Here is a 25,185-nt window from a genome sequence, read left to right as displayed (position 1 = left end):
TCAGGGTGCCAGATCCCCACACTGGATCCCAGATCCCATCCGCTCGGGATCCAGCTCCCCTGGGGGCAAAAAAACGGGAATTTGGGATCCCAAAATCTCCTCAAACCCCACCTGGGTCTCCCAAAATCTCAAAAAAATTGGAAATTTTTGGATCCGCAAATCCTCCTCAGATCCCCCAAAATCTCCCCCAGATCCCAGCACAGGATCCCAGATTCCCTAGGAAAAAATGGGAATTTTGGGATCCCAAAATCCCCTCAAACACCCCCAAACCCACCCCAGCTCCCTTGCAAAAAAGTTTAGAATTTTGGATCCCAAAATCCCTGGAAAAATTGGGATTTTTGGGGTGCCAGATCCCTGCACTGGATCCCAGACCCCATCCGCTCAGGATCCAGCTCCCCTGGGGGGGAAAAAATGGGAATTTGGGATCCCAAAATCCCCTCAAACCCATTCCAGAGTCCCTGGAAAAAAAACTGGGATTTTTTTGATCCCAAAATCCCCCTCAGATCCCCCAAGATCTCCCCCAGATCCCTGCACTGGATCCCAGATTCCCTGGGGGAAAAAAATGGGAATTTGGGATCCCCAAATCCCCTCAACACCCCCAAACCCATCCCAGATCCCTTGGAAAACAGTTTAGAATTTTTGGACCCCAAAATCCATGGAAAAAATGGGAATTTTGGGGGTGGCAGAGCCCTGTAGTGGATCCCAGATCCCATCTGCTCGGGATCCAGCTCCCCTGGGGGGGGAAATGGGAATTTGGGATCCCAAAATCCCCTCAAACCCATTCCAGAGTCCCTGGATAATTTGGGAATTTTTATATCCCAAAACCCCCCCAAATCTCCCTCAGATCCCTGCACTGGATCCCAGATTCCCTGGAAAAAACCAGACATTTTGGGATCCCAAAATTCTCTCAAACCAATCCCAGATCTCCTAGAAAAAAATTGGGAAATTTTGGATCCTAAAACCCCTGAAAAATTGGGATTTTTGGGGTGCCAGATCCCTGTAGTGGATCCCCAATCCCATCTGCTCGGGATCCAGCTCCCCTGGGGCAAAAATCTCAGAATTCTGAGATCCCAAAATCCCCTCAAACAACCCCAAATCCATCCCAGAGTCATTGCAAAAAATTGGGAATTTTTTGATCCCAAAATCCCCCAAAATCTCCCTCAGATCCCTGCACTGGATCTCAGATTCCCTGGTAAAAAATGGGAATTTTGGGATCCCTAAATCCCCTCAAATCCCCCCAAACTCATCCCAGACTCCCTGAAAAATATTGGTAATTTTGGATTCTAAAAATCCCCCTAAAAATGGGATTTTCAGAGTGCCAGATCCCTGCACTGGATCCCAGATCCTATCTGCTTGGGATCCAGCTCCCCCTGGGGGCAAAAATGGGAATCTGAGATCCTAAAATCTCCTCAAACCCCCCCTGGGTCTCCCAAAGTCTAAAAAAAATTGGGAATTTTTGGATCCCCAAATTCTCCTCAGATCCCCCAAGATCTCCCCCAGATCCCAGCACAGGATCCCAGATTCCCTGGGAAAAAATATGAATTTGGGATCCCAAAATCCCCTCAAACACCCCCAAACCCATCCCAGAGTCCCTTGGAAAAAAAGTTTAGAATTTTTGGATCCCAAAATCCCTGGAAAAAATGGGAATTTTGGGGTGCCAGATCCCCCCAGTGGATCCCAAATCCCATCCGTTCGGGATCCAGCTCCTCTGGGGGAAAAACAAGAATTTGGGATCCCAAAATCCCCTCAAACCCATTCCAGAGTCCCTGGAAAAATTGGGAATTTTTATATCCCAAAATTCTGCAAAATCTCCCTCAGATCCCTGCACTGGATCCCAGATTCCCTGGTAAAAAATGGGAATTTTGGGATCCCTAAATCCCCTCAAATCCCCCCAAACTCATCCCAGACTCCCTGGAAAATATTGGGAATTTTGGATTTTAAAATCCCCCTAAAAATGGGATTTTCAGAGTGCCAGATCCCCGCACTGGATCCCAGATCCCATCTGCTCTGGATCCAGCTCCGCTGGGGGCAAAAAAAACAGGAATTTGGGATCCTAAAATCTCCTCAAACCCCCAATGGGTCTCCCAAAATCTCAAAAAAATTGGGAATTTTGGGATCCCCAAATCCTCCTCAGATCCCCCAAGATCTCCCCCAGATCCCTGCACTGGATCCCAGATTCCCTGGGGGAAAAAATGGGAATTTGGGATCCCCAAATCCCCTCAAACACCCCCAAACCCATCCCAGATCCCTTGGAAAAAAGTTTAGAATTTTTGGATCCCAAAATCCCTGGAAAAAATGGGAATTTTGGGGTGCCAGATCCCCATAGTGGATCCCAGATCCCATCTGCTTGGGATCCAGCTCCCCTGGGGGGGGAAATGGGAATTTGGGATCCCAAAATCCCCTCAAACCCATTCCAGAGTCCCTGGATAATTTGGGAATTTTTATATCCCAAAACCCCCCCCCAAATCTCCCTCAGATCCCTGCACTGGATCCCAGATTCCCTGGAAAAAACCAGACATTTTGGGATCCCAAAATTCTCTCAAACCAATCCCAGATCTAGAAAAAAATTGGGAAATTTTGGATCCTAAAACCCCTGAAAAATTGGGATTTTTGGGGTGCCAGATCCCTGTAGTGGATCCCCGATCCCATCTGCTCAGGATCCAGCTCCCCTGGGGGGGAAAAATGGAAATTTGGGATCCCAAAATCCCCTCAAATCACCCAAACCCATCCCAGAGTCCCTGGAAAAATCTGGGATTTTTTTTTTATCCCAAAATCCTCCTCAGATCCCCCAAAATCTCCCCCAGATCCCAGCACAGGATCCCAGATTCCCTAGGAAAAAACGGGAATTCTGGGATCCCCAAATCTCCTCATACACCCCCAAACCCATCCCAGATCCCCTGGAAAAAATTGGGAATTTTTTGATCCCAAAATCTCCCCCAGATCCCTGCACTGGATCCCAAAACCCACTGAGGACAGTGCAGGAGTACTTCAGGAAGGCCAAAATTCCCCCAAATTCCCCCAAATTCCCCCAAATTCCCAGTTCTCCCAAGCCCTCCCTCCTTGGATCCCAATTCCTGATCCTGATCTGAGTTCCCAATTCTTGATCCCAATCTCAATTCCTGATTCTGATCCCAATCCCCAATCCTGATCCCAATTCTGAATTCCTAATCCCAATTCCCAATCCTGATCCCGATCCCAATCCCAAATCCCAATTCTCAATTCCTGATCCCAATCCAAATTCCCAATCCTGATCCCAATTCCTGACCTTGATCCCAATCCCTGATCCCAATTCCTAATTCAATTCCCAATCCCAATCCCCAATCCCAATCCCAATCCCCAATCCCAATCCCAATCCCAATCCCAATACCAATTCCTGATCCCAATTCCTAATTCAATCCCCAATCCCAATCCCAAATTCCCAATCCCCAATCCCAATTCCCAATCCCAGTACCGGACTCGATCCCATGGAGGACGTTGGGGGTGCACTTCAAGAACGCCACAATTCCCAAATTCCCCAAAATCCCTGATTCCCAGGGATCCAACCCCTCCCTCCCTGGATCCCAGTTCCAGTTCCCAGTTCCTAATTCCAGTTCCCAAACCCAGTTCCCAGTTCCCAGTTCCCAGTCCCAGTTCCCAATCCCAGATCCCAATTCCCAGTTCCCGTTCCGTCGGTACCGGACTCGATCTTGTTGAGGATGGTGCGGGCGCACTTCAGGAACGCCTCCTCCACGTTCTCGCCCGTCAGCGCGCTCGTCTCCAGGAACATCAGCTCTGCTTCCCGGGAATTCCTTCATTCCCATCGGGAATCCACCCCTGGATCCCCCAGTTCCCACTGGAATTCCCTTCATTCCAATCAAGAATCCACCCCTGGATCCCCAATTCCCACTGGAATTCCCTTCATTCCGACCAGGAATTCACCCCTGGATCTCCAATTCCCACTGGAATTCCCTTCATTCCCATCAGGAATCCACCCCTGGATCCCCCAGTTCCCACTGGAATTCCCTTCATTCCCACCAGGAATTCCACCCTGGATCCCCCAATTCCCACTGGAATTCCCTTCATTCCCATCGGGAATCCATCCCTGGATCCCCCATTCCTCAGGAATTCCCCCCTGGATCCCCCATTCCCATCGGGAATTCACCCCTGGATCCCAAATTCCCATGGGGAATCCACCCCTGGATCCCATTATTCCCTCCAGGACTTCAGACAGGATCCCATTATTCCCACTGGGAATTCCCACAAGATCCTCTTAATTCCACACCAGAATTTTCCCAGGAATTCCCACAGGATCCCATTATTCCCTCCAGGAATTCTCCCAGAATCCCATTATACCCTCCAGGATTTTCCCCCAGGATCCCTTTAATCTATCCCAGAATCTCTCCAGGAATTTTCCCCCAGGATCCCATTATTCCCTCCAGGATTCCCTCCTGGAATCTTGCCCCAGAATCCTGTTCATTCCCACTGGGATTTCCCACAGGATCCCATTATTCCCTTCGGGATTTCCCCCAGGATCCCATTTTTCCCAATGGGAATTCCCCCAGGATCTCATCATTCCCTTTGGGAATTCCCACAGGATCCCATTTCTCCATCCCATTTTTCCCTGGTTTTGCCCATTTTTCTCCCATTTTCCCCCATTTTCTCCCCATTTTTCTCCCATTTTCCCCCATTTTTCTCCCATTTTCCCCCATTTTTCCCATTTTCTCCCCATTTTTTCTCCATTTCCCCCATGTTTTTCCCTTTTTTCCCTTTTGTTCCTCAATTTTCCCCAATTTTCTCCCATTTTCCCATTTTTCCCCCATTTCCCCATTTTTTCCCCAATGTTTTCCTTTTGTTCCCCATTTTCCCCCCATTTCCCCAATTTTTCCCATTTTCCCCTTTTTCTCACTGTTTTCCTGTGTGAATCTCATCACCTCCAGGAACGTCACCTCCCACTCCCCCTCCCCATGATCCCAAACCCCAAATTTGCCTTTTTATTCCCCATTTTTCTGCCCTGGTTTTTCCCACTTTCTCCCATTTTCTCTCATTTTCTCTCTTTTTTCCCCCTGTTGTTCCCCATTTTTTCCCATTTCTCCTGTTTTTCCCCCCCGTTTTTCTCCCATTTTTTCCCTTTTGTTCCCCATTTTTTCCATTTTTCCCCATTTTCTCCCATTTCCCCCCATTTTTTCCCTGTTCTTCCCCATTTTTCCCCCATTTTCCCCCATGTTTTTCCCTTTTTCTCCCATTTTTTCCCTTTTGTTCCCCATTTTCTCCCATTTTCCCCCATTTTTTCCCCATTTCCAGACAGTTTTCCCCTTGTTTTTCTGGACCATTTTCCCCACTTTTCTCACATATTTCCCCCGTTTTTCCCCATTTTTCCCCATTTTCTCCCATTTTTTTCCCTGTTGTCTCCCATTTTTTTCCCATTTTTCCCTCATTTACTCCTGTTTTTCCCATTTCCCCCCATTTTCCCCCATTTCCAGACAGTTTTTCCTCTGCTTTCTGGACCATTTTTCCCCATTTTTTCCCCATTTTTCTCCAATTTTTCCCCGTTATTCCTCATTTTTCCCAATTTTCTCCCCATTTCCCCCTGTTTTCCCCCATTTTCCCATTTTCCCCCCATTTCCCCAATTTTTCCCATTTTCCTTTTTTCCCCCCCGTTTTCCTGTGCAAATCTCGCCACCTCCAGGAACGTCACCTCCCACTCCCCCTTCCCCATGATCCCAAACCCCAAATTTGCGTTTTTATTCCCCATTTTTCTGCCCTGATTCCCCTCATTTTCTCCCCATTTTCCCCGTTTTTTCCCATTTTCCCCATTTTTCTCCCATTTTTTCCCTGTTGTTCCCCCTTTTTCCCATTTTCCCCCATTTTTTTCCTTTCCTTCCACATTTTTTCCTATTTTTTCCCATTTCCTCCTGTTTTTTTCCCATTTTTCTCCATTTTTCCCATTTTTCTCCATTTTTTTTCCCATTTTCTCCCATTTTTTCCATTTTTCTCCCATTTTTTCCATGTTGTTCCCCCATTTTTTCTCCCTTTTTTTTGCCCACTTTCTCCCATTTTTTCCAATTTTTCTTCCATTTTTCCCATTTTTCTCCCATTTTTCCCTTTTGTTCCCCATTTTTTCCCATTTTCCTCCCATTTTCTTCCATTTTTCCCCTTTTTTCCCCATTTTTTACACTTCCTGAACCATTTTTACCTGTTTTTTCCCATTTCCCCCCATTTTTTCCCCATTTCCAGACAGTTTTTCCTCTGTTTTCTTGACCATTTTCCCCATTTTTTTTCTCATTTTTCTCCCACATTTCCCCCATTTTTCCCAATTTTCCCTCATTTTTCCCATTTTCCCCCGTTTTTTCCCTGTTGTTTCCATTTTCTCCCATTTTTCTCCCATTTTCCCCCATTTTTCCCATTTTTTGCCCATTTTTCCCATTTTTATCCCTTTTTTCCCCATTTTTCCCATTTTTCTTTGATTTTTCCACATTCCCCCCATTTTTTCCCATTTTCTCCTACTTTTCCCCATTTTCTCCCATTTTTCCCATTTTCTCCAATTTTCTCCCTTTTGTTCCCCATTTTCCCCCATTTTTTCCTATTTTCTCCCATTTTCCCTCATTTTTTTCCTTTTGTTCCCCCCATTTCCCCCCATTTTTTCTTTTTGTTCCCCATTTTTTCCAAATTTTCCCAATTTTCCTCCCATTTTTTCGCTGTTGTTCCCCATTTTTTCCCATTTTCACCATTTTTCCCATTTTCTCTCATTTTTTCTCCCTTTTGTTCCCCATTTTTCCCGTTTTCCCCCATTTTTCTCCCATTTTCCCCCCATTTCCCCAATTTTTCCCATTTCCCCATTTTCCCCCTGTTTTCCTGTGCAAACCTGGCCACCTCCAGGAACGTCACCTCCCACTGCCCCTCCCCATGATCCCAAACCCCAAATTTGCCTTTTTATTCCCCATTTTTCTGCCCTGGTTTTTCCCATTTTCTCCCATTTTCTCTCATTTTCTCTCTTTTTTCCCCTGTTGTTCCCCATTTTTCCCATTTCTCCTGTTTTTTCCCCGCCGTTTTTCTCCCATTTTTTCCCTTTTGTTCCCCATTTTCCCCCATTTTTTGCTCATTTTCTCCCCTTTTTTTCCCATTTTCTGCCCATTTTTTTCCATCTTCTCCCATTTCTCCCCATTTTCTCCCATTTTTTCCCTGTTGTTCCCCATTTTCCTCTCATTTTTCCCCAATTTTTCCCCGCATTTTCCCCCACTTTTTCTTTTTGTTCCCCATTTTTCTTTTTGTTCCCCATTTTTTCCCATTTTTTCCATTTTTCTCCCATTTTTTCACTGTTGTTCCCCATTTTTCCCATTTTTCCTCCCTTTTGTTCCCCATTTTCTCCTATTTTTTCCCTGTTTTCCCTCATTTTCTCCCATTTTTCCCATTTTTCTCCCATTTTTTCCCCAGTTTTTCCCGTTTTTTCCCGTTTTCCCCGTTTCCTCACCGTTTTCCTGTGCGAACCTGGACGCCTCCAGGAACGTCACCTCCCGCTCCCCCTCCAGGTCCTTCTTGTTCCCGCACAGGATGATGACGATGTTGGGGCTGGCCAGGGTGCGCGCGTCCGTCAGCCACTGCGCCAGCGCGTTGTACGTCTCACGGCTGGGATCCCAAATTCCCAAAATTCCAGAGGTTGGGATCCATGGAAAACACAAAATGGAGAAAAAACGGGGAAAAAAATGAGAAAAAAAAGCAAAAATCCCACCCAAAAATGTCATAAATTGACATGATGATGTCATCAATGAACATGGTGATGCCATAGTTGCACGTCTCACGGCTGCCATTCCCAAAATTCCCAAAATTCCCAAAATTCCAGGGGTTGGGGATCCATGGAAAATCCAAAATGGAGAAAAAAACGGGGAAAAAATGAGAAAAAAAACAGCCTAAAATGTAAAAAAATTGTCACAATGATGTCATCAACGCTCATGGTGACGTCACACTTGGCCCTTGGAGGTGTCATGGCTGGGATTCCCAAAATTCCCAAAATTCCAGGAGGTGGGAAACATAAAATGGAGAAAAAAATGGGAGAAGAATGAGAAAAAATGAGAAAAAACCAGCCCAGAATGTCAAAAAATGCATAAATCGACACGATGACGTCATCAATGTGCGCGTCCGTCAGCCGCTGCGCCAGCGCGTTGTACGTCTCACGGCTGGGATCCCAAATTCCCAAAATTCCCAAAATTCCAGAGGTTGGGAAACATAAAATGAAGAAAAAACAGGGAAAAAATGAGAAAAAACCAGCCCAGAATGTCAAAAAATGCGTAAATCAACACGATGACATCATCAACGAACACGGTGATGTCACACTCAGCCCCTGGAGGTCTCGAGGCTGCCATTCCCAGAATTCCCAAAATTCCTAAAATTCCAGGAGGTGGGAAAGACAAAACAGAGAAAAAATGGGGGAAAAATGAGAAAAAATGAGAAAAAAATCAGCCCAAAAAGCTAAAAAAATGCCGTAAATCGACACAATGACGTCATCAATGCTCATGGTGACGTCACACTCCACCCATGGAGGTGTCATGGCTGGGATTCCCAAAATTCTCGAAATTCCAGGAGGTGGGAAACACAAAATGGAGAAAAAAATGGGGGAAGAATGAGAAAAAATGAGAAAAAACCAGCCCAGAATGTCAAAAAATGCATAAATCGACACGATGACGTCATCAACGCACACGGTGATGTCACACTCAGCCCCTGGAGGTCTCGAGGCTGCCATTCCCAGAATTCCCAAAATTTCTAAAATTCCTGAGGTTGAGGATCCATGGGAAACAAAAAATGAAGGAAAAAACAGGGAAAAAATGAGAAAAAATGAGAAAAAAACGGCCCAAAAATGCATAAATCTACATGGATGACGTCATCAACACACAATGTGATGTCACATTTGGCCCCCGTTGGACTGACAGCTGGGATTCCCAAAATTCCCAAAATTCCAGGGGTTGGGGATCCATGGGAAACACAAAATTGAGAAAAAACAGAGAAAAAATGAGAAAAAACCAGCCCAAAATGTCAAAAAATGCGTAAATTGACAAGATGACGTCATCAATGCTCATGGTGATGTCACACTCAGCCCTTGGAGGTGTCATGGCTGAGATTCCCAAAATTCCCAAAATTCCAGGGGTTGGGGATCCATGGGAAACCCAAAATGGAGAAAAAACTGAGGAAAAATGAGAAAAAATGAGAAAAAACCAGCCCAGAATATCAAAAAATTCATAAATCGACACGATGACGTCATCAACGCACGCGGTGATGTCACACTCAGCCCCTGGAGGTCTCGAGGCTGCCATTCCCAAAATTCCCAAAATTCCCAAAATTCCCAAAATTCCAGGAGGTGGGAAAGACAAAACGGAGAAAAAAATGAGAAAAAATGAGAAAAAAATCAGCCCAAAAAGCCAAAAAAAGCATAAATCAACACAATGACGTCATCAATGCTCATGGTGACGTCACACTCGACCCATGGAGGTGTCATGGCTGGGATTCCCAAAATTCTCGAAATTCCAGGGGTTGGGGGAACACAAAATGGAGAAAAAACGGGGGAAAAAATGAGGAAAATGAGAAAAAAACCGGCCCAAAATGCCGTAAATCGACACGATGACGTCATCAATGCTCATGGTGATGTCACACTCAGCCCTTGGAGGTGTCATGGTTGGGATTCCCAAAATTCCCCAAATTCCTGAAATTCCAGGGGGTGGGGAACACAACATGGAGAAAAAACAGGGAAAAAATGGGAAAAAAATGAGAAAAAAACAGCCCAAAATGTCATAAAATCAACACGATGACATCATCAATGCCCACGGTGACGTCACACTCGGCCCCTGGAATTCCAGGATGGAGAATTTGGGATTGGGATCCCTGGAAATCCCAGAAATGCGGAAAAAAAATTGGGAAAAGTTGGGGGAAAATGAGAAAAGATGGGAAAAAATGGCACAAAATGTCATCAATGCACACGGTGACGTCATCGATTCACACGGTGACGTCATCAATCCCCATGGTGACGTCATCGATTCACACAGTGACATCATCGATTCACACGGTGACGTCACACTCACCCAGGGGAATTCTGGGAATTCGGGATTGGGATCCCTGGAAATCTCCAAAATGCCCCAAAGGAAGAAAAAACTGACATGGTGATGTCATAAAGAGACATGATGACGTCACAAACCCGGCCAGTGATGTCACACGCCCGGTCAACGATGTCATCGACCCACTGATGATGTCATAGATCAACCTGGTGACGTCACTCCCACTCTGATGACATCACAGACCAACCTGGCAACATCACAGTCACTCCTGGTGACGTCACACACCCTTTGATGATGTCATTCACTCACTCGATGACATCACACCCAGTGACATCAGACACCTGATGGTGACGTCACAGACACACCCAGTGACATCACAGACACACACGGATGACGTCACATAACCATTGATGACATCACACGTCCACGGATGACGTCATACTCCAATGGATGCTGCCATACTCCCACGGATGACATCACACACCCACTGATGATGTCATACTCCCATGGATGATGTCACACAGTCAGCGATGACGTAACACAACACCAATGGCATCACACAACCACTGGTGATGTCACACACCCATTTATGACGTCACACACCCATTTATGATGTCACACACCCGTGGATGACGTCACACACCCGCGGATTATGCCACAGGCCTGTTCATGACATCATATTGCCGTAGATGACACCACAGGGATTATGTCAAACACCTGCTGATGACGTCACACACCCGTTGGTGACGTCATACAGCCAAGGACTGAGGTCACACGCCCGCGGGAGATGTCACACGCCCGTTCATGAGGTCACATGTGTGGACAATGTCACACGCCCAGGGACGACGTCACGCACCCACAGATGACATCACACTCCAAATGATGACATCACACATCCATGGATGACATCACACACCCATGGGCAATGTCACACCTCAAAGGATGATGTCACATGCCCGTAGATGATGTCACACGCCCATGGATGATGTCACACCCCCATGATTGATGTCACATGCCCACGGACGACGTCACACGTCCATGGATGACGTCACACACCCATTTATGACGTCAAATGCCCCGGGATGACATCACACAGCCACGGATGATGTCATACACCCACAGATGACGTAACATGCCCGCAGATGAAGCCACACCCCAAATGATGACGTCACATGCCCGTAGATGACATCACGCCCCCGTGCATGACATCACAAACCCATGGATGATGTCACACGCTCACTGATGACGTCACATGCCCATGGACAACGTCACACCCAAAAGGATGACGTCACGCACCCATTTATTACATCGAACGCCCCAGGATGACGTCAAACGCCCCAGGATGACGTCACACCCCCACAGATGACATCACACACCCATGGATGACATCACACACTCATTTATGACATCACACACCCATGGATGACGTCACAGGCCAGAGGATAACGTCACACACCCATGGGTGACGTCACGCAGTAATGGATGACGTCACACCCCCCACAGATGGTGTCACACAGCAATGGATGACATCACACCCCCACAGATGACATCACACGCCCGTAGATGATGTCACACCCCAAACGATGACATCACACACCCATTTATGACATCACCCCCCACAATGATGTCACACACCCATGGGTGACGTCACAGCCCCATTGATGATGTCACACACCCACTGATGATGTCACACCCAAAGGATGACGTCACACCTCCATTTATGACATCACACCCCGACAGATGATGTCACACACTCATTTATGATGTCACACCACCACAGATGACGTCACAGGCTCACCTGGTGATGTCATAGACGAGCAGCGCCCCCGCGGCCCCTCGGTAATAACTGCGGGTCACCGACCTGGGAAACGGGGGAGAAAATCGGGAAAAAATCAGAATGAATTGGGGAAAATTGGGGAGAAAAGGAGGAAAAATTGGGGAGAAGAGTGGGAAAAATCAGGGAAAAAACCTGGGGGAAATGGGGAAAAATGGGGAAAAAATGGGGAAAATGAGGAAAAAATAAAGAAAAGATGAGGGGAAAACAAAGAAAAAATGGGGACAAAATCAGGAAAAAAAATGAGAAAGATCAGGAAAAAATCAGTTTAAAAAAATGAAAAAAAACAGGAAAAAACAATGAAAAAATCATGGAAAAAGAGGAAAAGAATGATGAAAAAATTGAGAAAAATGTGGGGAAAAAAACGAGCAAAAAATGTGGAAAAAATGAGGAAGAAAAAAGGAAAAAGAGGAAAAAAACCAGGGGAAAAAATGAGGGAGAAAAATGAGGGGGAAAAGGAGAAAAATTGAAAAAAAAATAGTGGAAAAAATCAGGAAAAATTAGGAAAAACAAGGAGAAATGAGGGGAAAAATGAGGAAAAAAACGAGCAAAAAAACGAGGAAAAAAAGGAAAACAAAAAGGAAAAAAGGGGGGGGGAAATGAGGGGAAAAAGGAGAAAATAGAGAAAAAACAGGGAAAAAAATCAGGAAAAAATCAGGAAAAAATCAGGAAAAAATCAGGAAAAAATCAGGAAAAAATCAGGAAAAAATCAGGAAAACAAAAGGAAAGAAAGAGGGGAAAAAAGAGGGGAAAAATAGGAAAAATTGAGAAGAAATAGGCGGGAAATCAGGGACAAATCAGGGAAAAAACAGAAAAAAACAGGGAAAAAACAGGGAAAACACAGGGAAAAAAGAGGGGGAAAAAGAGGGGGAAAAAGAGGGGGAAAGGAGAAAAACTGAGAAAAAATAGGGGGGGAAATCAGAAAAAAATCAGAAAAAAAATCAGGAAAAAAATCAGGAAAAAAATCAGGAAAAATCAGGAAAAAAAATCAGGTAAAAAAATCAGGAAAAAAACCAGGAAAAAAAACAGGAAAAAATGAGGAATAATCAGGAAAAAATTAGGAAAAACAAGGAAAAAAACAAGAAAAAAACAGGGAAAAAACAGGAAAAAAACAGGAAAAAATTAGGAAAAATGAGGAAAAATGAGGAAAAAAATCAAGAAAAAATCAGGAAAAAAACAGGAAAGAACCAGGAAAAAAACAGGGGAAAAAAAAGAGAAAAAGAAAAAAAGAAAAAAAGAGGAAAAAAGAGAAAAAAAAGGAGAAAAATGAGAAAAAAGAGGTGAAAAAAAGAGGGGAAAAAAGAAAAAAGTGGGAAAAAAGAAGGAAAAATGAGGAAAAAATCAGGAAAAAAAGGTAGGATAAAAAGAGGAAAAAACAAGGAAAAAATCAGGAAAAAAGTGGGGAAAAAAACCAGGGAAATAACAGGGAAAAAACAGGAAAAAAATGGGAAAAAACAGGAAAAAATCAGGAAAAATCAGGAAAAAAATCAGGAAAAAAATCAGGAAAAAAATCAGGAAAAAAATCAGGAAAAAAATCAGGAAAAAAATCAGGAAAAAAATCAGGAAAAATCTGAAAAAATCAGGAAAATATCAGAAAAAAATCAGGAAAAAAGGGAAAAAAAGGGGAAAAAAAGTGGGAAAAAAATGGGGAAAAAAAGGGGAAAAAAAGGGGAAAAAAAGGGGAAAAAAGGGGAAAAAAGGGGAAAAAAAAGGGGAAAAAAGGGGAAAAAAGGGGAAAAAAAGGGGAAAAAAGGGGAAAAAAAAGGGGAAAAAAAGGGGAAAAAAAAGGGGAAAAAAAGGGGAAAAAAGAGGAAAAAAAGAGGAAAAAAAGAGGAAAAAAAAGGGATAAAGCAGGAAAAAGTGGGAAAATAGGGAAAAATTGGGGAAAAGTTGTTGGCAGGAGGTACCTGAAGCGCTCCTGGCCGGCCGTGTCCCAGATCTGCAGCTTCACCGTTTTGCCGCCCACGTTGACGACCTTGGAGCCAAATTCCACCCCGATGGTGTGGTTGGAATCCTGCTTGACTGGGAGAGAGAAAGGGGAAAATGAACAAAAATGGGGAAAAAAGACAAAAAATGGGGAAAAAAATGGGAAAAATGGGAAAAAAATGACAAAAAATGGGAAAAAATTATTTGAAAATGGGGAAAAAAACGACAAAAAATTGACCCAAATTGACCCAAAATGACAAAAAAAGTCCCAAAAGTAACAGAAAATAGTGAAGAAATGACAAAAAATGGGAAAAAGTGACAAAAAATGGGGGAAAGGTGACAAAAAATGGGGAAAATGGGAAAAAATGACAAAAAATGGGAAAAAAGGACAAAAAATGGGGAAAAATGACAAAGAATGGGGGAAAAGTGACCAAAAATAGGGAAAAGTGACTGAAAATGGGAGGAAATGACAAAAAATGGGAAAAAATGACAAAAAATGGTCCCAAAATGACAAAAAATGGCACAAAAATGACAAAAAAATGGGGAAAAAATGACAAAAAATGCACCCAGATTGCCCCAAAATGACAAAAAAAGTCCCAAAAGTGACAGAAAATGGGGGGAAAATGACAAAAAATGGGGGGAAATGACAAAAAATAGGAAAAAGTGACAAAAAATGGAGAAAAATTAAAAAATGGGAAAAAAAAATGGGGAAAAATTACAAAAATGAGAAAAAAGTGACAAAAAATAGGAAAAAAATGACTGAAAATGGGAAAAAATTATATAAATGGGGAAAAAGTGACAAAAAATTGGGAAAAATGACAAAAAATGGGGGAAAAGTGACAAAAAATGGGGAAAAAGTGACAAAAAATGAGAAAAAATTGATTAAAAAAGGTAAAAAATGGACCCAAATCACCTCAAAATGACAAAAAATGGGAAAAAAATGACAAAAAATGGGGGGAAAAAAGAGAAAAATGGACCCAAATTGCCCAAAAATGACAAAAAAAGTCCCAAAAGTGGCAGAAAATGGGGAAAAAGTGACACAAAATGGCAAAAAATGGACCCCCCAAAAAAATAAATCCCAAACAATTCCCAAAAATTCCCAAAAAATATTTTTAAAAAAATTTAAATCCCCCAAAAATAAAAAAAAATCAAAAAATTTCCCCAAAATAAAAAACAATCCCCCAAAAATTCCAAAAAAATTCCTAAAAAATCCCAAAAAAATTCCAAAAAAATCCCCCCAAAAAATCCCTAAAAATTCCAAAAAATTCCCAAAAAATTCCCTAAAAAATCCAAAAAAATCCCCAAAAAATCCTAAAAAAACTTTAAAAATCCCAAAAAAATTCCAAAATATCCCCAAAAAAACCCTAAAAATTCCAAAAAATTCCCAAAAAATTCCCTAAAATATCCAAAAAAATCCCCCAAAAAATCCCCAAAAAATCCTAAAAAAACTTTAAAAATCCCCAAAAAATTCCAAAAAATCCCCCAAAAAATCCCTAAAAATTCCAAAAAAATTCCCAAAAAATTCCCTAAGAAATCAAAAAAAATCCCAAAAAATCCCCAAAAATCCCCAAAAATCCCCTGCCCCCCCAGAATTCCCCAAATCCCCAAAATATTCCCCAAACTGCTCACACTTGCTCTCGATGAAGTGGTGCAGCAGGCAGGACTTGCCGGTGCCGGCGCTGCCGATCACCAGGAACTTGAAGAGGAAATCTGGGGAAAAAAATCCCAAAAATTCTCAAATTTGGAACCAAAATTCCCTCCAGAAACTCCAAAATCCCCTTTAAAAACCCCAAAATTCCCCAAAATCCCCTTTAAGGACCCTAAAATTCCCCAAAAATTCTCTTCAGAGATCCCAAAAATCCCAAATTTTCCCTTTAAGGACCCAAAAATCCCCAAATTTGGACCAAAATTCCCGAAATTCCCTATGAGGACCCCGAAATTCCCCTATAGAGACCCTGAGACTTCCCTAGATCTCCTATAGAGACCCCCAGATCCCCCCAAACCCCTATAGGGATCCCCTATAGCCCCCCCAAATCCCCTATAGAGACCCCCCAGACCTCCCTCTATCCCCTATAGCCCCCCCAGATCCTCTGCAGACCCCCCAGACCCCTATAGAGATGCCCTATAGACCCGCCCAAATCCCCTATAGAGACCCCTAGATGCCCCCAAACCCCTATAGATCCCAAATAACCCCCCCAGATCCCCTATAGAGACCCCCAGATCCCCCATAGAACTCCCAGAACAATTCTAGGGACCCCCAGATCCCCCAAACCCCTATAGATATCCCTTATAGACCTCCCCAGATGCCCCATAGAGACCCCCCAGACCTCCCCCTATCCCCTATAGGCCCCCCAGATCCTCTGCAGACCCCCCCAGACCCCACAAACCCCTATAGAGATCCCCTATAGACCCCCCCAAATCTCCTATAGGGATCCCCCTAACCTCTATAGACCCCCCCAAGATCCCCTATAGAGACACCCAGATCTCCCCCTATCCCCTCTAGACCCCGCCAAATCCCCTATAGCCACCTCCCAGTCCCCTATAGAACCCCCAGACCAATTCTAGGGACCCCAAGACCCCCCAAATCCCCTATAGCGATCCCCCAATCCTCTATAACCCCGCACAAATTCCCTTTAAGGACCTCCAGATCCTCCCCACACCCCTATAGATCCCCATAACCCCCTCTAAACCCCCTATAGAGCCGCCCAGACCTCCCCCCATCCCATACAGACCCCCCAAATCCCCTATAGATCCCCCCCCAAATCCTATACAGACCCTCCAGCTCCCCTATACACCTCTCCAGATCCCCTTTAGGGAGCCACAGACTCCCCCAAACCCCTACAGATCCCCTATAAACCCCCTATAGGCAACCCCAGACCCCAAACCCCCCCAGACCCCCACACATCCCCTATACATCCCCTATACATCCCAGATCGCCTCCCCAAACCCCCAAAAGGTGCCCCCCAAACACCTCGCAGACCGCTCCAAACCCCCTATAGGGACCCTCCAGAACCCCCTCAGGCCCGGAACCCCCCCAGTCCCGCACAGATCCCCTACAGATCCCCTATAGATCCCCTATAGATCCCCCCAGCCCCACCGTAGGTCTCGGACATGCTGGAGCCGGGCAGCGGGACCGGAACAAAGATGGCGGCGCCCTCTGAGGCGACTTCCGGGTGTTCTGCGCATGCGCGGAAGGAACGCGCCAGCAGATGGGCGGGGCCTCGAGGGGAAACAGAACAGAGAGCGATGATTGGTGGAAATGAAAGAAAGGGGCGGGGTCAAGGAGAGGGCGGGAAGTGTGCGGGGAAAGGGGCGTGGCCAAGCGCGGCGCGGCCTTAAAGGGCCCGGATTGGATTAAAACACCTAAAAGTGCCTTAAACTCAGCCTAAATCCACCTGATCAGGTCTAAAATCACCTCAAACTCAGCCTAAATCACCAGGTCTGGTCTAAAATCACCCAAACTCAGCCTAAATCCACCAGATCTGGTCTAAAATCAGCTCAAACTCAGCCTAAATCACCAGGTCTGGTCTAAAATAACCTCAAACTCAGCCTAAATCCACCAGGCCTGGCCTAAAATCACCCAAACTCAGCCTAAATCCACCAGATCAGGTCTAAAATCACCTCAAACTCAGCCTAAATCACCAGGTCTGGTCTAAAATCACCCAAAACCAGCCTAAATCCACCAGGGCTGGCCTAAAATCACCCAAACCCAGCCTAAATACACCAGGTCTGGTCTAAAATCACCTCAAACCCAGCCTAAATCCACCAGGTCTTGTCTAAAATCACCCAAGTGCAGCCTAAGTCTTGGGAGCTCCTGCGAGCCCCTGGCGAGGTACTGGGGGGCACTGGGAGGGGAACTGGGGGGCACTGAGGGCACTGTGATTTATGGGGTACTCTCTCTGTTTTTGGGGTGCCCGTGCTCCTTGCAGAGCCGCTGGAAGAGCCCCCAGACCCAAACCCAAATTCCAGCACAATTTTGGGGTGAAATCTCCTTTATTGAGAAGGGGACTCCACACTCCATCCCAGATCTGTTTTTGGGGTGCCCTGGGGATGCTCTGGGGTTTTTGGGGTTCCCTCTCTGTTTTGGGGTGCCGGTGCTCCTCGTAGAGCCGCTGGAAGAGCCCCCAGATCCAAACCCAAACCCAACCTGATTTTATGTGGAATCTCCTTTATTGGTGTTAAATCTCCTTTATTGAAGAGGGGGCTCCACACATGAACTCGGCTCCATTTTTGGGGTGCCCTGGGGGTGCTCTGGTGTTTTTGAGGCGCTCTCTCTGTTTTTGGGGTGCCAGTGCTCCTCTAGCCCCGCTGGAAGAGCTCCCTGCAGCGCACGCGCCCCCCGAGGTGGGCGCAGGCCAGGAAGAGCCCCCCCAGTTTCGGTGCAGGGCGGAGCTGGGCTCGGGGGGGCCCCAGGCGGCCCCGCAGCATTTGGGGGAGCAGCCCCCGCACCCCCCGGGCCGTGCCCTGCGCCCCGAAATCGAACGGCTGCGCCCCCCAAAAGGGCTCCCCCAGCAGCAGCACGGCCCGGACGTGCAGGGACTGCAGAGCCTGGGGGAGAACGGGGGGGAATCGGGGGGCTGGAATGGGGGAGACTCCAGAATGGGGGGAGAGAGTCTGAAATTGGGGGGAGAGAGCCCAAATTGATGGGATATCAGCAGTGTCCCGGTAGGCGCGGTGACACGACAGAGAGTAATAGTAATCTCAGGACCATAAGGCGCACCGGACTATAAGGCGCTCCCCCCGGGAGTCAGCAAATTTCACACCTTTGTAGATCAGATAAGGCACACCGGACTACAAGGCGCATTTCTTTTTTGCCGCGAAGATCCTTGCCGAACGCAACAAAGTAACTACTTAGTAACGGAATACCACGATCATGGAGTTTACTGGCATGTGCTCAAATTGGAAACATTTTAACAGATTGGTGTAGCCTTTAACGCAGCCCCAAGCGCCGTCCCCGTGTGCACGGCCCGGCAATCCCGCCCACCCCCGGCTGGCGAGGCTAGGCTCGCGGCTTCCACTATTCAGGGCGACCACGGCTCACACCTCGGGGTTGCTGCGGTTCAGGGTGGCACTGCCCACTCCCTCTCTCCCTGTGCGGTTCCTAGTGGCTGGGGGATGCCCGCTCCCTCTCTCCCTGAGCGGGTCCTGCTGGTCGGGGGTGCCCGCTCCCTCTCTCCCTGAGCGGCTGCCGCTCAGCCCGTGCAGCCAGCAGGGACTGTGAGCAGGGGCTGGGCGATCCCTCTCAGCCCGCACGGCCGGTGGGGCTGGGACCAGGGGTCCTGCGTGGTCCCGCCGGTCGGGGGCTGGCCGCTCCTGCCCCCCTCGCGGCTGGGCTCACGGCTCGCACTTTTGTTTTGCAGCGACGAGGTGAGCCGCATGCAAAAAGTAATGAATTACTGGCACTTTGCAAACATTTTTCACAGACTGGTGTAGCCTTTAAACGCAGCCCCAGGTGCCCTCCCCGTGCCGCGGGCCCCCGCACTCCTGCCCGTCCCCGGCAGCCGATGCTCGCAACTCCTGGCTACCACCGCATGGCCGCGGGTCCCGGCTTTCCCTGCCTGGCAGCCGCAGCTGCCACGGACCCAGGCACTCCCGCCCGGCGCTGGCTGGCGCAGCTCCTCCTCCACACCGCCCGTGCCGTGTCAGCGGCGGTGGCTGGTCTCTCCCTCCTCCTCCGCACCGCCCGTGCCGTGCTGGCGGCAGCAGCTGCTCCCTGCCTCCTCCTCCACACTGCCCGCACCGGGCCGGCGTTGGTGGCTCCCTCCTTCTCCGTGCAGTGGCTGGGGCCGGTTCCCTCCATCCCAGCGCGACTCCTGCTGTCTGCACCGCCTGCTCCCGTCGCAACTCGGTGCTCCCGTGGCACCGCCCCCCCACTGTGGCTCCTACTTCCGGGGTGGCAAATGTCACAACTTTGTCCATCAGATAAGGCGCACCGGACTATAATGCGCACTTCCGGGTTTGGGCTGAAATTTTAGTCAAAAGGGTGCGGCTTACAGTCGTGAAATTACTGTAATCTGATCAGCTAATGGAATAGAGCCGGATGCGAGGTGTGCAGGAGCCGCCAGGACGGGGGGACAGCGAGTGCCAGCCGGGGTTTGGGGTCTGACAGAGCCTGAACTGGGGTATGGGGTCCTGGCAGGTTTGGGGTCCCAGCAGGTTTGGGGTCCCGGCAGGGTTTGGGGTCCCGGCAGGGTTTGGGTGAGGGAGCCGGAGCAGCCCGTGCCGCCCGTGCCGCTCCTTGAAGCTGCTGCAGAGATTCTCTGTGCAAAGCCCGAGCCCAGCCCTGCGCCGGTGCCGCTGTCCGGACTAACTCCGCTGCTCTTTACCCGGCAGGAGGAGCCGCACCGGTCCCGGCTCATCCCGCGCTCTGCGTCCCGCAGCGCCGCTCGGGGAGCTCCTGCGAGCAACTGGGGGCACTGGGGGAGCAAACTGGGAGGTACTGGCAGGGGGAACTGGGGGCTCAGCTCAGCCTGGCACCCAGAGCAGGAATCAGGAGAGCAGCGATGAGCTGGGGACATTAAAACTTTAGTACACAAGGACAATTCAAGTGCCACCAAGCAGATGGCACAGTCTCCCCGCGTGCGCTCCTGCCCGGATCGCGCTAATCGCTGTGCCGGTGACAATTGTCCCGTTAAAGCTCAGCTCCGACCTCGCGCTGCTCCCGCGTCGCTCCCGTCCCTGCTCCTGCCGCGCTCTCCTCGCTGCGCCCCTCGAGGAGCTCCTGGGATCCCCTGGCGACGTACTGGGGGCACTGGGAGGGGGTTCGGGGGCGGACTGGCAGGGCTCAGGAGCTGAGCTCAGCCTGGCACCCAGAGCAGGGCTCAGGAGCTGAGCTCAGCCTGGCACCCAGAGCAGGAATCAGGATCTCAGCTCAGCCTGGCACCCAGAGCAGGGCTCAGGAGCTCAGCTCAGCCTGGCACCCAGAGCAGGAATCAGGAGCTGAGCTCAGCCTGGCACCCAGAGCAGGGCTCAGGAGCTGAGCTCAGCCTGGCACCCAGAGCAGGGCTCAGGAGCTGAGCTCAGCCTGGCACCCAGAGCAGGAATCAGGAGCTGAGCTCAGCCTGGCACCCAGAGCAGGGCTCAGGATCTCAGCTCAGCCTGGCACCCAGAGCAGGAATCAGGAGCTGAGCTCAGCCTGGCACCCAGAGCAGGAATCAGGAGCTGAGCTCAGCCTGGCACCCAGAGCAGGGCTCAGCAGCTCAGCTCAGCCTGGCACCCAGAGCAGGAATCAGGAGCTGATCTCAGCCTGGCACCCAGAGCAGGGCTCAGGAGCCCAGCTCAGCCTTGCATCCTGAGCAGGAATCAGGAGCTGAGCTCAGCCTGGCACTCAGAGCAGGGCTCAGGAGCTCAGCTCAGCCTGGCACCCAGAGCAGGGCTCAGGAGCTGAGCTCAGCCTGGCACTCAGAGCAAGAATCAGGAGCTGAGCTCAGCCTGGCACCCAGAGCAGGGCTCAGCAGCTCAGCTCAGCCTGGCACCCAGAGCAAGAATCAGGAGTTGAGCTCAGCCTGGCACCCAGAGCAGGAATCAGGAGCTGAGCTCAGCCTGGCACCCACAGCAGAGATGAGTTGGGGACATAAAAACCTTAGCACACAACGACTTGTCAAAAGTGACCCGGCAGAGGGCTCAGTGTCCCCGCTCCTGCTTCTGCCCTGAACGCGATAACTCGCTGTGCCGTCGGCATCGCCTGCTCACTGTGACCATTGCCCCGGTAAAGCTCAGGTCCGACCTCGCGCTGCTCCCGCGTCGCTCCCGTCCCTGCTCCTGCCGCGCTCTCCTCGCTGCGCCCCTCGGGGAGCTCCTGCGAGCCCCTGGGGAGGTACTGGCAGCACTGGGAGAGGGATCGGGGGGAGACTGTGGGGACTGGGTGGCGCTGGCAGGGGCAACTGGCAGGGGGAACTGGGGGCACTGGGGGCCCTGGGGCGCTCTCTCTATTTTTGGGGTGCCAGTGCCCCTCGTAGAGCCGCTGGAAGAGCTCCCTGCAGCGCACGATTACACCTTGGGGTTGCTGCGGTTCAGGGTGGCACTGCCCGCTCCCTCTCTCCCTGAGCGGGTGCCGCTCTGCCCGCACGGGCAGCAGGGACTGTGAGCAGGGGCTGGGCAATCCCTCTGACCCCGCACGGGCAGCAGGGACTGTGAGCAGGGGCTGGGCAATCCCTCTGACGCCACACGGGCAGCGGGGACTGTGAGCAGGGGCTGGGCAATCCCTCTGACGCCACACGGGCAGCGGGGACTGTGAGCAGGGGCTGGGCAATCCCTCTGACCCCGCACGGGCAGCGGGGACTGTGAGCAGGGGCTGGGCGGTCGCTCTCATCCTGCGCGTCCGGCAGGGACTGTGAGCAGGGGCTGGGCGGTCCCTGTCATACCCCCGGGCTGCGGAGGAGGAGGCAGGGAGCAGAAGGAGGGGGTGGCGGCTCCCTCCTTCCCCGTGCAGTGGCTGGGACCGGCTGCCTCCCTCCCAGCGCGGCTCCTGCTGTCCGCATCGCCTGCTCTCCTCGCGACTTGGCGCTCCCGTGGCACCGCCCCCCACTGTGGCTCCTACTTCCAGGGTGGAAAATGTCACAACTTTGTCCATCAGATAAGGCGCACCGGACTATAATGCGCACTTCCGGGTTTGGGCTTAAATTTTCGCCAAAAGGGTGCGGCTTACAGTCGTGAAATTACGGTAATCTGATCAGCTAATGGAATAGAGCCGGATGTGAGGTGTGCAGGAGCCGCCAGGACGGAGGGACAGCGAGTGCCAGCCGGGGTTTGGGGTCCGACAGAGCCCGAACTGGGGTTTGGGGTCCCGGCAGGTTTGGGGTCCCGGCAGGTTTGGGGTCCTGGCAGGTTTGGGGTCCCAGCAGGTTTGGGGTCCCGGCAGGTTTGGGGTCCCACAGCCCAGGGTCGCGGCTCCCGGCGCTGGGGCCGGGGGGGGAAGGGCGGCAGCAGCGCGGGCTCCAGAGCCTCCCTCCCTTCTTCTCTTTTGGCTTTTTGGTTCCCACGGATTGTCGCCCTCTGCCCCCGCCTCACCCCACCCCCACCCCCTTCCCTCTCCCCCATCCGCTGTGGGAATTTTGGCCCAGTCCATGGTGCAGCCACTTTGTGCCCTCTGCGGACGGCAACGGGGAAAATTCCCGAGAGGAAAGGGAAAAACCAACCCAGCATCCCCAAACCCAACCTGGGGCAATTCTGGGGTCAAATCTCCTTCACTGGGGTCACATCCTGTTTTACTGGGGAGGGAGCTCCGCACCCAAATCCAATTCCGTTTTTGGGGGTGCGCTGGAGGGGAACTGGGAGCGTTGCAAGCATTTGCTGGTCCATACTGGTCTATACTGATCCCTACAGGTCCATACAGGTCCCCACTGGTCCGTTCTGGTTTATACTGGTCCCTACAGGTCCATACAGGTCCCCACTGGTCCATTCTGGTTTATACTGGTCCGTACTGGTTTATACTGGTCCTTACAGGTCCATACAGGTCCCCACTGGTCCATACTGATTTATACTGGTCCCTACAGGTCCCTATAGGTCCCCTCTGGTCCGTGCTGGTTTATACTGGTCCGTACTGGTTTCAGCCATGGCCGATCCCCGGCAGGACCCGCGGCTACCTCCTCTCCGCGCCACCAGAGGGCGCCCTCGCCGCCGGGCCCCGCCCCCCCCGGGCTCTGGCGCCCCCTGGCGGGCGGCTGCGGCTGCTGCGGGAATCGCGACAGAAATCGCGACAGAAATCGCGACAGGAATTGCGACTGGGAGAGCCCCGGCAGGAGAGCGGCCCGGCCAGGTGCGAGGAGGGGCTGTGGGGCGAAAAAACGTGATTTTGGGAAAAAAACTTGGGGTTTTTGGGGTGAAAAATGGGAATTTTAGCAGGGAATTTTGGGATAATTTTGGGATTATTTTGGGATAATTTGGGGTGATTTTGGGATAATTTGGGTGAATTTTAGGATAATTGGGGGGTAATTTTGGGGCAATTTGGGGTAATTTTGGGTGATTTTTGGGATAATTTTGTGGTAATTTTGGCTGAATTTCGAGGTAATTTGGGGGATAATATGGGGTAATTTATGGATATTTTGGGTGAATTTTGGGATAATTTTGGGTGAATTTTGGGTGAATTTTGGGATAATTTTGTCCGTTTTTTCCCGCAGGTGGAGATGCCCGAGGTGACCCCGCCAGAGCAGCAGCTGCTGCTGGAGGCCGAGGGTCAGCGGTCACTCAGGGGTCACTCAGGGGTCACCTGGGGTCACACGGGGGTTCCTCAGTCGTCACTTGAGGTCACCCGGCGTCACTTAGGGGTCACTCAGGGGTCACTCAACAGTCCCTGGGGGCCATTTTGGGGCATTTTTAGGGTGTTTTGGCTCAATTTTGGGCCATTTTTGGGGCGGTTTGGGGTCTTTGTGGTCACTCTTGGTCACTATGGGGAAGTTCGGGATAATTTAGGGTCACAATTGGTCAATCAGTGGTCACCTGTGGTCACTCAGAGTCACTCAGGGGTCACTCAGAGGTCCCTTTGGGCCATTTTGGGGCATTTTGGGGGCTTTTTGGGTCAGTTTTGGGGTGGTTTGGAGGCAGTTTGGGGTTTTGGCCACTCAGGGGTCACTCATGGATCACTCAGCGGTCACTTGTGGTCACTCAGGGTCACTCAGGGGTCACTCAGAGGTCACTTTGGGCCATTTGGGGGCATTTTGGGGGCTTTTTGGGTCAATTTTGGGTCATTTGGGAGGCAGTTTGGGGTTGTGGTCACTCAGGGTCACTCATGGGTCACTCAGGGGTCACTCAGGGGTCACTTGTGGTCACTCAAGGGTTACTTGCGGTCACTCAGGGGTCACTTGTGGTCACTCAGGGATCATTTGTGGTCACTCAGGGTCACTCAGGGGTCACTCAGGGGTCACTTCGGGCCATATTGGGGCATTTTTTTTGCTTTTTGGGTCGATTTGGGAACATTTGGGAGGCAGTTTGAGGTTGTGGCCATTTGTGATCAATCCTGGTCACTCGGAGCACTTTGGGGTCATTTAGGGTGATTATTGGTCACTCTGTGGTCACCTTTGATTACTCAGGGAGCCCTTTGGGGTCATTTAGGGTGATTATTGGTCACTCAGTGGTCACTCCTGGTCACTCAGGAGCACTTTGGGGTCATTTAGGGTGATTATTGGTCACTCAGTGGTCACCTGTGGTTACTCAGGGAGCCCTTTGGGGTCATTTAGGGTGATTATTGGTCATTCAGGGATCACTCCTGGTCACTCAGGAGCACTTTGGGGTCATTTTTGGTTTCTTCTGTGGAATTTTTTCCCACTGAAGTGCTGAGAGCACTGCTGGTCCTGGGCATGGGAGAGGGGAACCCCCCTGGTTTTTGGGGAGTTTTCTGTCATTGGGGGGGGCGTGGGGAGAACCCCAGGAGATCAGAACCTGCTCAGGGAGGGGGGTTGGTGCCTTTTGGCT

General features: G+C 49.7%; 1 protein-coding gene across 1 annotated transcript; it reads right to left on the bottom strand.

The window, feature by feature from the left end:
• On the bottom strand, positions 1 to 16,975 carry RAB4B (RAB4B, member RAS oncogene family). Its single transcript, XM_033083872.1, has 7 exons — positions 16,874 to 16,975; positions 15,406 to 15,486; positions 13,758 to 13,872; positions 11,815 to 11,877; positions 7,448 to 7,602; positions 3,676 to 3,771; positions 1 to 59 (listed from the first exon to the last, which is right to left on the bottom strand). The coding sequence occupies exons 1-7, from the start codon at positions 16,887 to 16,889 to the stop codon at positions 1 to 3; spliced, it is 585 nt and encodes a 194-aa protein (XP_032939763.1). The 5' UTR covers positions 16,890 to 16,975.
• Between the last annotated feature and the right edge of the window lie 8,210 nt (positions 16,976 to 25,185).

The sequence above is a fragment of the Catharus ustulatus genome, chromosome 34, assembly GCF_009819885.2.
Source record: "Catharus ustulatus isolate bCatUst1 chromosome 34, bCatUst1.pri.v2, whole genome shotgun sequence".
NCBI classification, from domain to species: Eukaryota; Metazoa; Chordata; class Aves; order Passeriformes; family Turdidae; genus Catharus; species Catharus ustulatus.
The sequence above is the reverse complement of the archived record's forward strand: the minus strand, read 5'-3'. Positions and strand labels throughout refer to the sequence as shown.